Source organism: Mesocricetus auratus, unplaced genomic scaffold (genome assembly GCF_017639785.1).
Source record: "Mesocricetus auratus isolate SY011 unplaced genomic scaffold, BCM_Maur_2.0 Super-Scaffold_100011, whole genome shotgun sequence".
NCBI lineage: Eukaryota > Metazoa > Chordata > Mammalia > Rodentia > Cricetidae > Mesocricetus > Mesocricetus auratus.
The window spans coordinates 68,211,820-68,224,677 of NW_024429195.1; the positions used below are offsets into that span (position 1 = coordinate 68,211,820).

General features: G+C 39.6%; 2 protein-coding genes across 3 annotated transcripts in view; both read right to left on the reverse strand.

Moving 5' to 3' along the window:
• Positions 1 to 12,858, reverse strand: part of Kitlg (KIT ligand) — an 83,096-nt gene that overhangs the window by 20,373 nt on the left and 49,865 nt on the right. Inside the window, exons 4-6 of one of the 2 annotated variants that reach the window (XM_040754986.1) lie at positions 5,883 to 6,053; positions 974 to 1,130; positions 179 to 262 (exon numbers count right to left, since the gene is read on the reverse strand). In XM_040754986.1, the coding sequence (XP_040610920.1) occupies positions 179 to 262; positions 974 to 1,130; positions 5,883 to 6,053 (412 nt within the window). The remainder of the gene's footprint in view (positions 1 to 178; positions 263 to 973; positions 1,131 to 5,882; positions 6,054 to 12,858) is intronic. The other variant, XM_040754987.1, reaches the window with a different exon arrangement.
• Positions 2,825 to 3,953, reverse strand: LOC121143300 (non-histone chromosomal protein HMG-17-like). Its single transcript, XM_040754988.1, has one exon. It carries the CDS (start codon positions 3,900 to 3,902, stop codon positions 3,630 to 3,632), a length of 273 nt encoding a protein of 90 aa, XP_040610922.1. The 5' UTR covers positions 3,903 to 3,953; the 3' UTR covers positions 2,825 to 3,629.

The following is a 12,858-nucleotide window of genomic DNA, read 5'->3' on the forward strand; positions in this document are numbered from 1 at the left end:
CTAAGGAAACCCAATTCTATAAATCAGATATCTAATTGTCAAGAAGACCATACAAGGAATAACCGTAACAGAACAGTATTATTAGTAATAATGTATAAATTTTCTTTAAAGTCCATGCAATACTCCTATAGAGGCTACTTGGAGCCATGCATGCATTAAGTCAGATATGTGTACTTACTATTACTGCTACTGCTGTCATTCCTAAGGGAGCTGGCTGCAACAGGGGGTAACATAAATGGTTTTGTGACACTGACTCTGGAATCTAAATAGAAAGCAATAACGTGTCAGTGTTACATGGTGATTTATATGAATTACAGAGTCCCCAAAAGGTGAAGTGCAATACCGGAGTATGTGCTGGGCATACTCCCCAAATCTAGATCATTCAGTTCCTATTTATTCCATACTCAGCCCTGCTGCTCAGTTTCAGAAACATATCCACCATAGTTATCTTGCAAGGACAATGATTTATTGCATGCATACACATGCTAAGAAATGTGAATGATGAAAAGTTGTTGGTAATTGGTCACATTTTCAAAGAAAGCAACAAAGTTAGTTCTATCATAGGGACCCAGCTCAGGGAGAATAGGGATTAGAATTAACACGTAAGGATCAGAATTCAAGTCTTAAAGAAAAAGATATGAGAAGTGAGCATTAGGGACACTGGAGATGGAGAATAGCATAATTCTACTCTATAACAAGTATCAGATAAGAAAAAAATGTGAGCTCCCATCATGTATTGGCAACTCACACAATTCTTCAATTAAAAAATACCAAGTATTGTTTTGGTCTTGTAAACTGACATCTCTCTAATTATTAATAGATGATAATCATTAGTGGTCATCAATATTTGTTCTTTTATTAGAAAAGCACACATGTTCTTACTGTAGCAACACACTCAGCTGATTTAGTAGAGTGTAAGCTGAAGCCCTAGCTTTTTATGTACATTGAAATTGGAAATGCTGAAATGCCTTACCTTTCTCAGGACCTAAAGTTGATGAAAGCACACAATCACTAGTGTCTGATGCCAACGTAAAGTCCTTGAAGGCATCAATGGATCTATTGAAAATACTGAAGAATTCTTCAGGAGTAAAGAGCCTGGTTTCTGGCCTCTTCGGTGATTCTTTTACATTCTAGAGCAAAAAAAAAAAATAAAGTAAGTAAACAAGATTCTACTTTTCAAATAACACACAGATTTGATTGATGTCAAGATAATGGACAATTTACTATGTCATCAAGATTCAAGTATTTGAACTCTACAAGCCAACAGTTTGAGCAGCTGTTCTAACAGACACAACTCAAATGGCTAAGGAGGATAAGGATGGCATCAGATAAGTCTCAGACACAAACTTATAACCTAAGCAACTAGCAGGAGCAGAAGAAACAATGAAATACAACGCAATGAAATGATCCCAACAACTAATTAAGAATTTAAAAAGTACTAAAGGATGAGTGCTAGCTTATTATTATTACTATTCCTATCATTATTGACTTTTTGAGAGAATATTTCTCTGTGTAATATCCCTAGCTGTCCTAGAATTTAATTTGTAGACCAGGCTGGCCTAAAACTCAGCAATCCACCTGCCTCTGCCTCCTGAGTGTTGGGATTAAAGGCATGTTAAACCATACCCAGTGAGTGTTAGCCTTTACAAGACTCCTCCATAGCACATGTTCCAAGAGTTTACATCTGGGCATTCCAAATAAAGTCGAGGATTTGAATTGAAAGAAACTCCTTTAATTTTCTAATTTCTTAATTATGTGTACGTATGTGTTGTTGTTAGTGGTGGTCTGTGCATCTTTGAGTAAAGATGCCCATGGAGTCCAGCAGAGGGTCTCATATCCCCTGGAGCTGAAATTATAGATGGTTTTCAGTTGCTGAACATGGGCTCTAGAAACTAAACTTGGACCCTTTGCCTGAACAGTAATTGTTCTTAACTGCCAAGCCATTCTCAGCCCCTCAGGAAATTCTTATACATTGATCTAGAAATTCTACTCATAGGTTAGCTCCCTATTGAAACTCTTATGCACACAAAACATAAGACAGAGATAAACTGTGGCAGCACTATTTATAACCCTTGCATCAGTCAATGGATGTGTGGCTTAATAAATAGTAATATTCTAAATAATAATGGAATACTCTATAAACAAAAAATCAACTGTTATGTGTATGAAAGTACATCTTATACACAATATGGGATGAAAGAAGCACATAAAAATAGTATGATTGCCTCACATAAAGCTTGAAGATTCAAATCATGCCTATATGTTAGTAACACATAAACAATGTTTACAGTTTAATAGCACACATCTATAATTTCTTTGACTCTAGTAAAAATGTCATAACTAGAAAATGCATATTCTTTGTTATTTATAATGCTCTATCCAACACTGCCATTTATTCAACAAAATTAATCTTCAAATCCTCAATATACATATTTCCTTTGTTTGTGATAAACTCATGATGGACCCATTCTTGTATGATTCCTACTTGTTATGAATGAAATATCATTCTATCTATAAGAGCACTATGTAGATAAGGCAGTATTAAGACAGTGTGAATTTCAAGGTATGTACTAAGTTCAGAAATTGGATAGTGAAACAACAGAAGTGGTAAATGTCATGAAGAGAACAAACAAAAACAGCATATTAAATAGGACTTGAGTCTTGAAAAGCAGCTGGAGTTTTGATTAAAACAGGGAGAAAAAATATTCAGGACTTTAAAAAAAATGTGTTTAGACTTCTACAAGTTCAATAGGCTAAACTGGCTGAGCCAGTTTAGGTAACTGGTTTTTAACCTTCCTAATGCTGTGACCTTTTTTTTTTTTTCCAAGCCAAACCGATCCAGCTTTATTAAAGATATTTTCCATAAACAATCATGGTATTTTCAGGCAGGACATGGGCAGACAATCATTAACAGTTTACAAGAACTTCCAAACTCCCTTCTTGTATGGACTACCAAAATCAGAAAGTCACTATAAAACTCGGTCTTCATTCAATGTTTTGAAAAGGGGAAGAGCTTAGAGTGAGGGTTGACATTTCACATTAAGGATGTTGTTTAACAACTTTTCACAAGCTGACCCTGACTTTCAGGAAATGAAACGAAAACGGCAGAAATATCAATCTGAAGATCCACAATCTTGTATATAAAAGGAACGCTGCTCTTTTGAGGTTATCATTTTCACCGCAAAGTCCAGATTGCCCAATAGACCAGCAAAACCAATTTTAGGGGGTTAGGTTCCAATAGGTCTCTGGTTTTAAGGGAGTTAAGTCTATGTTGATGGTACAGGGGGAACAGGTTATAAAAATGAATTTAGAGTTTTCCCACACAAGGCGTTCTCTGCCATGGTGGCTACATATGTCAACACCAGGACGTCTCTCCTAGGCCAAGAGGAGACTTTCTAAATTGTCAGGGAAAGATGTTTTCCATCACTATTATCAATCCAGCTTAGGAGACATTTTGTTAGTGACACATGTTCCTTTCCCCCCAAAACAATGAAGTGTTCTGGGTGCTAACAACATAGCTTAAAAAAAAAGTAAAACAAAATTCTGCATTTTTATAAAACTTGATAAAAAATAGTATTTCAAACTGTACAGTCACCAGAAGTACACAGTTATCAAAAATGCACACATTTTCACATGGCATCTCCAGCACCTTCAGCTTTTTGTGCCTGGTCTGTTTTGGCGTCTCCATTTTCTGCAGGATTATTTGCATCCTTGCCAGCATCTGCTTTCCCCTTCTTCCCCTTGGGTACCTTCTCTCCCTTCTTTGCAGGGGCCTTTTTAGGCTTGGGCTCTGGCTTTGGAGGAGCAGGTTTAGCAGACAACCTTGCAGATCTTCTCTGTGGCTCGTCCTTCACCTTGGCTTTATCTCCTTTAGTATCCCCTTCAGCCTTTCTTTTGGGCATGGCGGCGGCGGGGGACGTCGGCGCAGAACGCGGGGATGCAGTGGTTTGGTCCGTCTGGGGGTCGTTCTGGCTGCTTCTTCACACTGCTCCTGCTGTGACCTTTTAATACAGTTCTTCATGTTGTGGTGACCCCCAGCCATAAATGTACTTTTGTTGTTACTTCATAACTGATTCTGTTATGAATCATAATATAAATATCTGATATGCAGGGTATCTGATATGTAACCCCTGTACAAGGGGAATGCCCCAAAGGTTTGTGAGCCACAGATTGAGAACCATTGAATTAGATCATTAGCCATTTGGGCAAGAAACTGCTCTTGCCTAGATTGTTTGACTGTTGTTGTATCATCTGGACATGCAGGACCCACAGGAAAGTGACTACTGAACTCAGGCTTACAGGGTTCCTGCTTGATGAAGAGTCTACGAGACTTTCTGCAGGACAAAGAAAAATGACTGACAGACGGCCAACGCAGATGGACAGTTTGAAATTTCCTGCTTTGCTGAGAAGTGTTCCAGACACATTGTGGCTTATGGGCTGAAGATGGATGCCCCAACGTTACAGAGGAACTTCGGGTGACTGTCCAGGCAGTAAGATGTCTCTGTCAATCCTAGTGTTTATATATTATCCTTCTGTGGTCTTTGATGGAGTTGAAGACAGATAGTTATAATTATAGTTTTCCTTAGTTATGATAAAAGATAAGCTACATATAGGACTTTGGACTCACAAGGATGGGATGGATGATATTTTCTTTAAATCTTGCTAAAATATTGTAACTATGTTCTTACTTGATAACTGTTCTGTCATATACAATTTGACTATGTTAAAATTAAGACCTTTCTTTTGTTTAAACAGAAAAGAGGAGATGTTGGAGAAGTCCTGTTATTTGCCTGTGCATTTGTCAATAAAGTACTGTCTGGCCGATAGAAAATCTAGATAGGAGGGACTAGGAGTCAAGGAGGATTCTGGGAAGGGGAAACACAAGAGAGTCAACATGTGACGCCATGGGGGTAGGACGCCGGGAAATATTCTCCGGTAAGAAACATACTTAGATTAACAATTATGGGGTAATTACTTAAGGCAGAGCTAGCCAGTAAGAGACAAACAAGGCCAACAGCTTCATAATTAATATAGCCTCCTGTGTGTTTATTTGGGACTCATGCGGATCTAGAACCAGGCTGGCGCGGCAGAGCCCAGGCGACTGGCGGGGGATAAACCAAAGCAGCTAGCAAAGAAAAAGCTTCTCTTAACAAGATCATTCAAGACCTAATCTACTACAAAGATAGTACTACAAATCACAAAATCAAGATGCATCTACATTTATTTTGCCTGATATGTCACTAAAGTACTCATCAGAGACACTCTATTGTTGATCCTTGGGAGAGGGATTGTACCACCAACCCCATTTTAGACATAAAGTAAAATATAGAAAAGTTAAGATATGTAAGGTTGATCAGTGACAGACTTAGAATTTGAACCTCTTGCTGTTAATTCTTTAAGTCTTGGGGCACATTACTATTTCATAGCCTCAGAAGCCGGAGCAGAGTCATGTCACGGCCCTGAAGATGGACAATGACCCGAAGAATTGAAGTGCACTGCTGCTGTCACTGTGTGGTAATTACATCACAGATAACAGGACAAGTTGACCGAGTTTTTCAAGAGCAACACTGGGTTTAAATACACTTGTAACTTATTAGGAAGGTGGTACAAACTTCACTGAGTATGAAACAAAGATACAAAAGGAAAATTGTTTTTAGCATTACTGTATTTTCACCTCAGGTGGCAATATTTAGGCCTGGATATCCATTTTAGCATTACAATAGAACTACAGATTATGGACTCATCTCAAACTATTCTTAAATTAAAAGTTTACAATTCAAATGAACACAAAATAAGGATGCTCTCATCCTACCAATACCATGGAATAGGAAAGGTCCTAAGAGATGTAGAAGGAAAATGAATTCTTCTGACTACCATATTACCTTAGGTGCATTTTCTTCCATACATTCCACGAGGTCATCCACTATTTTCCCAAGCTTGTCTATGATGGAGTAATTACTCAAGCCTTCAGAAATATTTGAAAACTTGTCCAGAAGGTCAGTCAAGCTGAGTGACAGTTGTATTACCATATCTCGTAACCAACAGTGACTGGGCTGGAAGACATTCAAAGAGAAAAACAAGCATCCATGAATAAAGTAGAGCAGACCCAGAGTGTTCTTCAAATTTGCCGGTGCCTTAGTCACTGGCTACAGGACAAAGGATTTCCTTAGAATACAGCAGGTCAGTTCTTGTCCTGATCAAGTCAGATTTAACAAACATTTCAAAATAAACAAATGCACGGAGATTAGAGGAAACGGTCAATGATTTTGCCCTTCCACAGAAGAAAATGAAGCCAACATTGAGCCTCACCCCACACAAAGTTCACCTATTAATGGCCTTAAATTCTATGGAAGATTATTTATGTTCTACTCACTGTGTCCTCAAATGAGCAATAGATACAGGTTGGATTACCAAAAGTTACTGGGAAGGGAGTCTTGGCTCTGAAGGAACTCCCAGGCTAGATAAATTAACCTGAAGGTCTTGATAGGTTTCAAGGCTTCTAAACAGAGAGATTACATAGGTAGGGACGTGGTTTGAGATCTGAATTGAAGCACTTCAGCCTAGTGACAGAACCAGCTGTGTTATTTGTGGGAGTAAGTGCAAAGTGAAAGTGTATTTCTTGTTCAAAATTATCATTCAGCTGTTTGTTCACAAACTATCTAAAATTTCAAGGTTGTGATAGTCGAACAGTAAGCTGAGCCCCGGAGCCAGCTCTGCCCACTTGTTAGATAACCCCTAGAAGTTGGAATCAGGCCTAACTGCACTCAGGTCTAGCTGAGAGCCACCAGGCAAACAACATAAACTCCCAATCACACACTGCATGTGTGTAGCATGAAAATAAAGGAGATAATGTGGATAATTTAACATAAGTTGCACAAGAGCAACCTTAAATTTTTTTTTTGTTCTCTGTGGGGTATCTACTGCAGAATATTCTGGGGTATGTGGAGGCTGCTCAGAAACTATGTATATGAATGAGTGGAAAAAAAAGAATTAATTAGAGGCTGGAGAAATGACTCTGTGGTTAAGAGCACTAATTGCTTTTGCAGAGGACTTGGGTTTACTTTCCAGCATCCTCAGGATAGCTCAGGAACATCTGTAACTCCAGTTCCAGGGACCTAATGACCTCTTTTGACCTCCGAGGGGACCTGGCAAATACATAGTGCGCACACATGCAAGCAAGCACTCAACATAAAAATGCCAAAACCTACAAGCTCCTACTTGGGTTACTAAGAAATCCCTTTCATAGCTGTCAGTCTTCCTAGCTGATCCACTCTGTGGGTGTCGTCTTCCATCCGGCCCTGAGGACTCCACTCAGGTACACCCTTCTGAACAAGGGCTGATAGGCTAGGAACACAGCACACTACCATACCATTTATAGAGTAGGACAGTCGTCACCAACCTGGACAATCAGCTGCTGCTATGCAAATTTCCAGTGATAATATAGCTCTATACCATGCTACCAATATTTTTGCCTATCCTCTTGGATCTTCTGCCATAACTAAATTCCCTTGTTTCGAACTAAGGCACCCCCTTCATCATGTGGTGGTTTCTTTTAAAAATAAAAGTGTTCTTTCTCTCTTCTCTCTTTCTATGCCCCTACCCAAGACCTCCTGGCTACAGTGGCAGACTATGCTTATTTGTTTCTTTCTTTAGACCTGGGGAAATGTCTGAAGATTCACTACCTGCTCTGTTCAGCTCCACTTATGACATTTTGTCATCTCCTTTCTATTTAGTTGTGATTTCTCTCATTTTCACAGACCTAAATCAAGTCTGAGCAATGGGATAGCCCAGAGCTTATCCTTTCAAACACCTTGTCTTAATTATAACAATTTCTTTGACATGATGTCATTCATTCAGCCCAGCGGTTGAGGTGCACCTTTAATCCCAGCACTCAGCGGGCAGAGGCAGGCAGATCTCCGTGAGTTGAAGACCAACCTGGTTTCAGAGGGAGTTGCAAGACAGCCAGAGCAGGGAAACCCTGCCTTGAAAAACTAACAAACCAAAAAAAAAATCATTCATTCATTCATTTCTTTATCCTCAATCCTCACCCTGCTACACAGATAGGATCTTGCTATGAAGTCCAGATGAATGCCCACTTTGTGATCCTCCTGCCTTCGTCTGTCTCCCAGGTACTCGGGTTAGAGAAACATGCCACCATATGCCAGACTTGCTATACACTTTTGGGTATCCTGTTAAAAACGCACGTATTTTGAAGCCCTTGCTGTATTTATTCAACAGTCATTATTGTTCGTGGCATAGTTCTCTTGAAAAGACTGCATCTTTACCCCAGCACCATGCATTTACTAATCTGTTTACTCAGCTAGGCAGCGACTTTTTAAGACTCTTGGATCTATTGCAGAGACAACCAAAGTAAACAAATTGTATTCACTGTCAGCCTCTTTTCACCTTCCTGCCAGGAATGGAGAGGGAGGGGGGCAGTGCAGGGGGAACCAGTTTTGACTAGAACATCAAGCAGTTTCTCTTCCTTCTTCTTTTCTTTTTAATTAAATATAGTCAATGATTTGCAACGGGAACAAAGCACTGTGGACTAAGCATTTCATTTGTGAGATGATAGGAAGTCTGTTTCTCAACTCTTCCAAGAGTATGATTATGAAATAGATGATTAAGTGTTGTCAAATTCACAAACAGAATCCTTTCTCCATTGCCTTAAAATGGTATTGTCACTGCTTCTTATCTTTCTGAGGCCATTAAAACTTTAATACTTGAAAACAAATATTAACTTACAGCAGTCATTAGGAGATAGAATGCTCTCTTTTGCCCAAAGAATGCAAAGGGTTGTGAAAACTACCAGTAACCCAAGATGTCAGAGACAACACATAGTTTGTACAAGTCTGAAGGACATATAGTTGATTGGTTTTCCTTTTTTTTTAATATGTACATATATGGATCAAAAGAGAAAATTAAAACTGCTTAGAACAGGAAGATTTGCCTGAGTTTTTCCTTGACTCCACACTGCATATAACCTTATCTTCCTTTCTGTTACCTTCTGGCTTCCGTTTTCTAAGCATTTCACTCGGAAGATGACAGGAGGTTAATCAGAGCAGTCCTGTCTGAGACTCCTGGAACAGCTTGCACTTCCTACTCATACGCATTTTTAACCTGCATTAATCGAAAATGCTAATTGAACTTACGACATTAAACCAACATCTTGGGACCATGAGCAGATCACTACCACTACTGATTTAGCTATGAATTTTCTTAGGCATTTGAATGGACTGTAGGCACCAAATATCGTGCTTTCCCTACATGACTAAAAATAAGACACAATGAAAGGCATGTATGTTATCAGTATTCTAAACACAAGTGGCAATATGAGGGGCAATGATGAAAATGCCCATGCAATCCTAAAGCCAGACAAATATTCGAAAGGAGACGCGTGGATCATGTAAGATATGTGATGGAGCCACTCTGCAGTATCAGTACTAGTCAATTTGAGCCATGCATGAAGAAAATGTGGTAGAAATACCTTGGGGCTTGCTAAGTCTGGCATATTTTGTTCTCTCAGAATCTGACATGTGATTCTGTATCAGTTTCAGAAGTACAGTCTCTTTGTGGTCACCATAAAATTCATGGGACGCACAGTAAATAAAGCATACTTGGTAGCCACGTACTTTCTCAGGGAGCCTAAATCTGATATAGTGCCAATGTCAATCAGATTCTGAGAGAGAGAAGCCCTAGCTGGTAAACTATGAATGATATTCACAAGGAGTATTCACCCAGCTTCTTTTCTTAGTTAAGCTTAACTTTATTATTGTTAAAAAAGGACCAAGGGTGTTCTTAGTGATAAGAAAAGCTTCTTCAATACTCAGAAACCTGGCATTTTCACTACAATTAAATGTTATCTAGGAAGTAGTTTCTGAGTAAGTACTATACACATTGGTTCATCTAGAGAATGGAAAGGAATGGAACAAGGTGAAGAGGCCATTCCTGCTCTTTCTGTAGTTAGGAGAGACTAAACAAAGAAAACAACATAATCATGCCATCTGGGCATAGTGGCACACCCATGAAACAGCAGCCAGCACATGGGAGGCTGAGGCAGGAGGACTTTGAGTGTAAGACCTGCCAAGTTGTCATCATCAAAATAATAATAATGACGAAGATGATGACGATGACAATTGTTATTCATATGGCACTCATAAGGCTTTTAAAAATGTCTTAATTATTCCTCACAACACTCTGAGATTGAGTACATACTACATACTCTTCAATTGCCCTGAAAGTAATAGGCTGTTATACCCACAATGAATACCTTTTAGGAAATTACACAGAAATCAAGAGATAAGACAACATTCCTTCAGCACCCACAGGGTTAGTGCACTGACCACTGTGTCTTCAGCATTAATCAAAACACTTAGTTCAGACTCTATGTGGTATTAATTTCCTAGGGTCTCATATTGAAAGGGGAAGAAAAAGCATAGTCTAGAAGTGTAGATAAAGGCCTTGTGTGAAAACAAGACTTTGATCTGCTCTTAAAAGAGCCATTAGCTAAGATATGTTCAGTTCCCAAACAGTCACAATACCAAGGTAGGGTAGGAGGAAGGACATGCCTAGAAAGGGGAAGCAGCTTCAGCATAACACAGGAACAGAGAACAGGTAGGACTTTGGGGGCAGTGATGCATCAGACTGGGGTGATGAGTTGGTGTAGAGGAAAAATGGTATTACCATGGCAAGCCAAGATTATGGGGAGTCTTTTTTTTAATCAGATTTATGGATTTGGCTCTCAGCCTTCAGCAAACTAGAACAAGGAGACAGTTCTTGAACAGAAACGATTCCATACGATTCCATACAAACAGATTAGAAGGCTCAAATGCAGAACTTGAACCTTTTAAAACCAAGACCTCATGGTATGTGCACGAGTTGAGGTAGGAGCCTTTCTGAGGTTCAGATACTTCAAGGTGAGTTGCAGGCATCCAGCCATCACATCACCTGGGGCCTCTAGGAAATGACAAGTGACAATACATCAGGGAATACTTCTACTTCCTTTCCTTACATCCTTCTATCAAGTATTTATTAAATGCCCACCACCGAGATGCCACTGCAGGTATAGAACAGCACAGCGAAAGAAAACAACGTGTATGTATAGTCTTCATTTTTATAAAATTTGTAGGCTAGGGGAAGATATCAGTCAAATAGCCCTGTATCCATTCAGGAAGGTTCTGAGTCCTTGATGCAATATTGCCTTTTCCTGTTTCAGAAGATGAATGGGAAATCATTCAGCAGATATGAAGGAAGGATAGATCCACAATTGTATAATCATTTTTAAGTCACTCTGTCAAACCAGGAAGCAAAATACTGGAATGGTGAAGGAGAAAACAACATAAAACACATGAAAGAGTCTCAGAGTTCATGCCTGAGGAGAGCTACAGAGGAAGGCAGCTAGGAGGCTTACTGTCCCAGTAGTAATAAAGGTCCTCAACCAATCGTTTCCCTCTTAGCTGTCCCTTTAAAAGAATGCTTTATGAACTGGGCCTCTGACTCGGTGTGCCTGGCATGAGCACAATCCTGGGGTTGATCCTAAACACCAAAACAAGCAAAAACTGAAAACGATGTACCGGTGGAGATTAGCTCAGGTAGTAAAGGTCAGTAGCTATAAACTGTGATGAGGAGCAGGGCTCACATGGGCTTCAAAAGTGTCTCCAAGACTGTGAATGACTGCATGCACAGAAATCAGGTGAACAACCTCACCTGAGGAGAGAAACAAGCCGCCTTGTGGGAGATGGCAAGCATGCCTGGGAAGGACAACCTGAGCAAGTGTCACGTGACACCAAGGCTTAGAATGCCTAAATTCCACAGAATCAGTAGGAGCTATCAATCACATTTGAAACTGAAGGCTTTACCAGGAGGAAGGCTGTGTTGCTGCGAAGACAAAGGCTGAGGGATTTCCGAAGAGGACATTAAGATAGGATCGGTTGATTTCCTGTTGTAGCTAGAACAAATTACCGCAGAGCTAGTAGACATAGGGAATAAATCTTACTAAGCTAAAATTAAGTCACTCACCAGTACTGAGGGAAAACTTTGCCCTGCCCTTTCTGGTTCCTACAGGCTACCCACCAGTATCCCTGTAGCCACTGCTTTCATTTTTAAAGCCGGCTGCAGAGTATTTGCAAATCTCCCTCTGTATCTCAGATCAGATTCCTTGATAAGGATGCAATCACATTCATTGGTGCTGAGCCCACTTGCCAATAAAATCTGAACTGAACTACTTCTTGATAGTCCAGGCTAATCTTCTCATCTCGAAATCTTAACTGAATTACTTCTTCAAAGTCCCTGCAGTGAGATAAATTAACTGGACTATGATACCTTGGGGGGTGATCACTAGTCTTGATATTAAGATCATGCTACTGGAGGCTCAGCACTGTTCCATGCCCCAAGTTCAGTTCTCAGTACCCATACCTAGCAATACCTCTAGTCTCCATAGCACCTGCACACCTGCACTCATGTGAATGCACGCACGTGCATGTGTATGTGTATGTGTATGTACCCACAATGTAAATTAATAAAGATACATCTTTAAAAATTAAAATGTAAATCATGATCATAGAATGAACCTTTACCAGAGGAACAAAAATGAAAACACGGCGAAATTAAAACTGAAGACAGACAATACATTAAAATATAATGGCTGCTGCTAAATTTACTAGAGTTGAAAATGCCTTGCTGATAGGTAAGATAATTATCCTCTACGTAAGAAACACATACTAGCTGGGCAGTGGCAGGCAGATCTCTGTGAGTTCGAGTCCACTCTGGTCTATAGAGTGAGTTTCAGGACAGCCAGGGCTGTTTCACAGAGAAACCCTATCTTGAAAAACCCAAAAATACAAAACAAAACAAAAAACC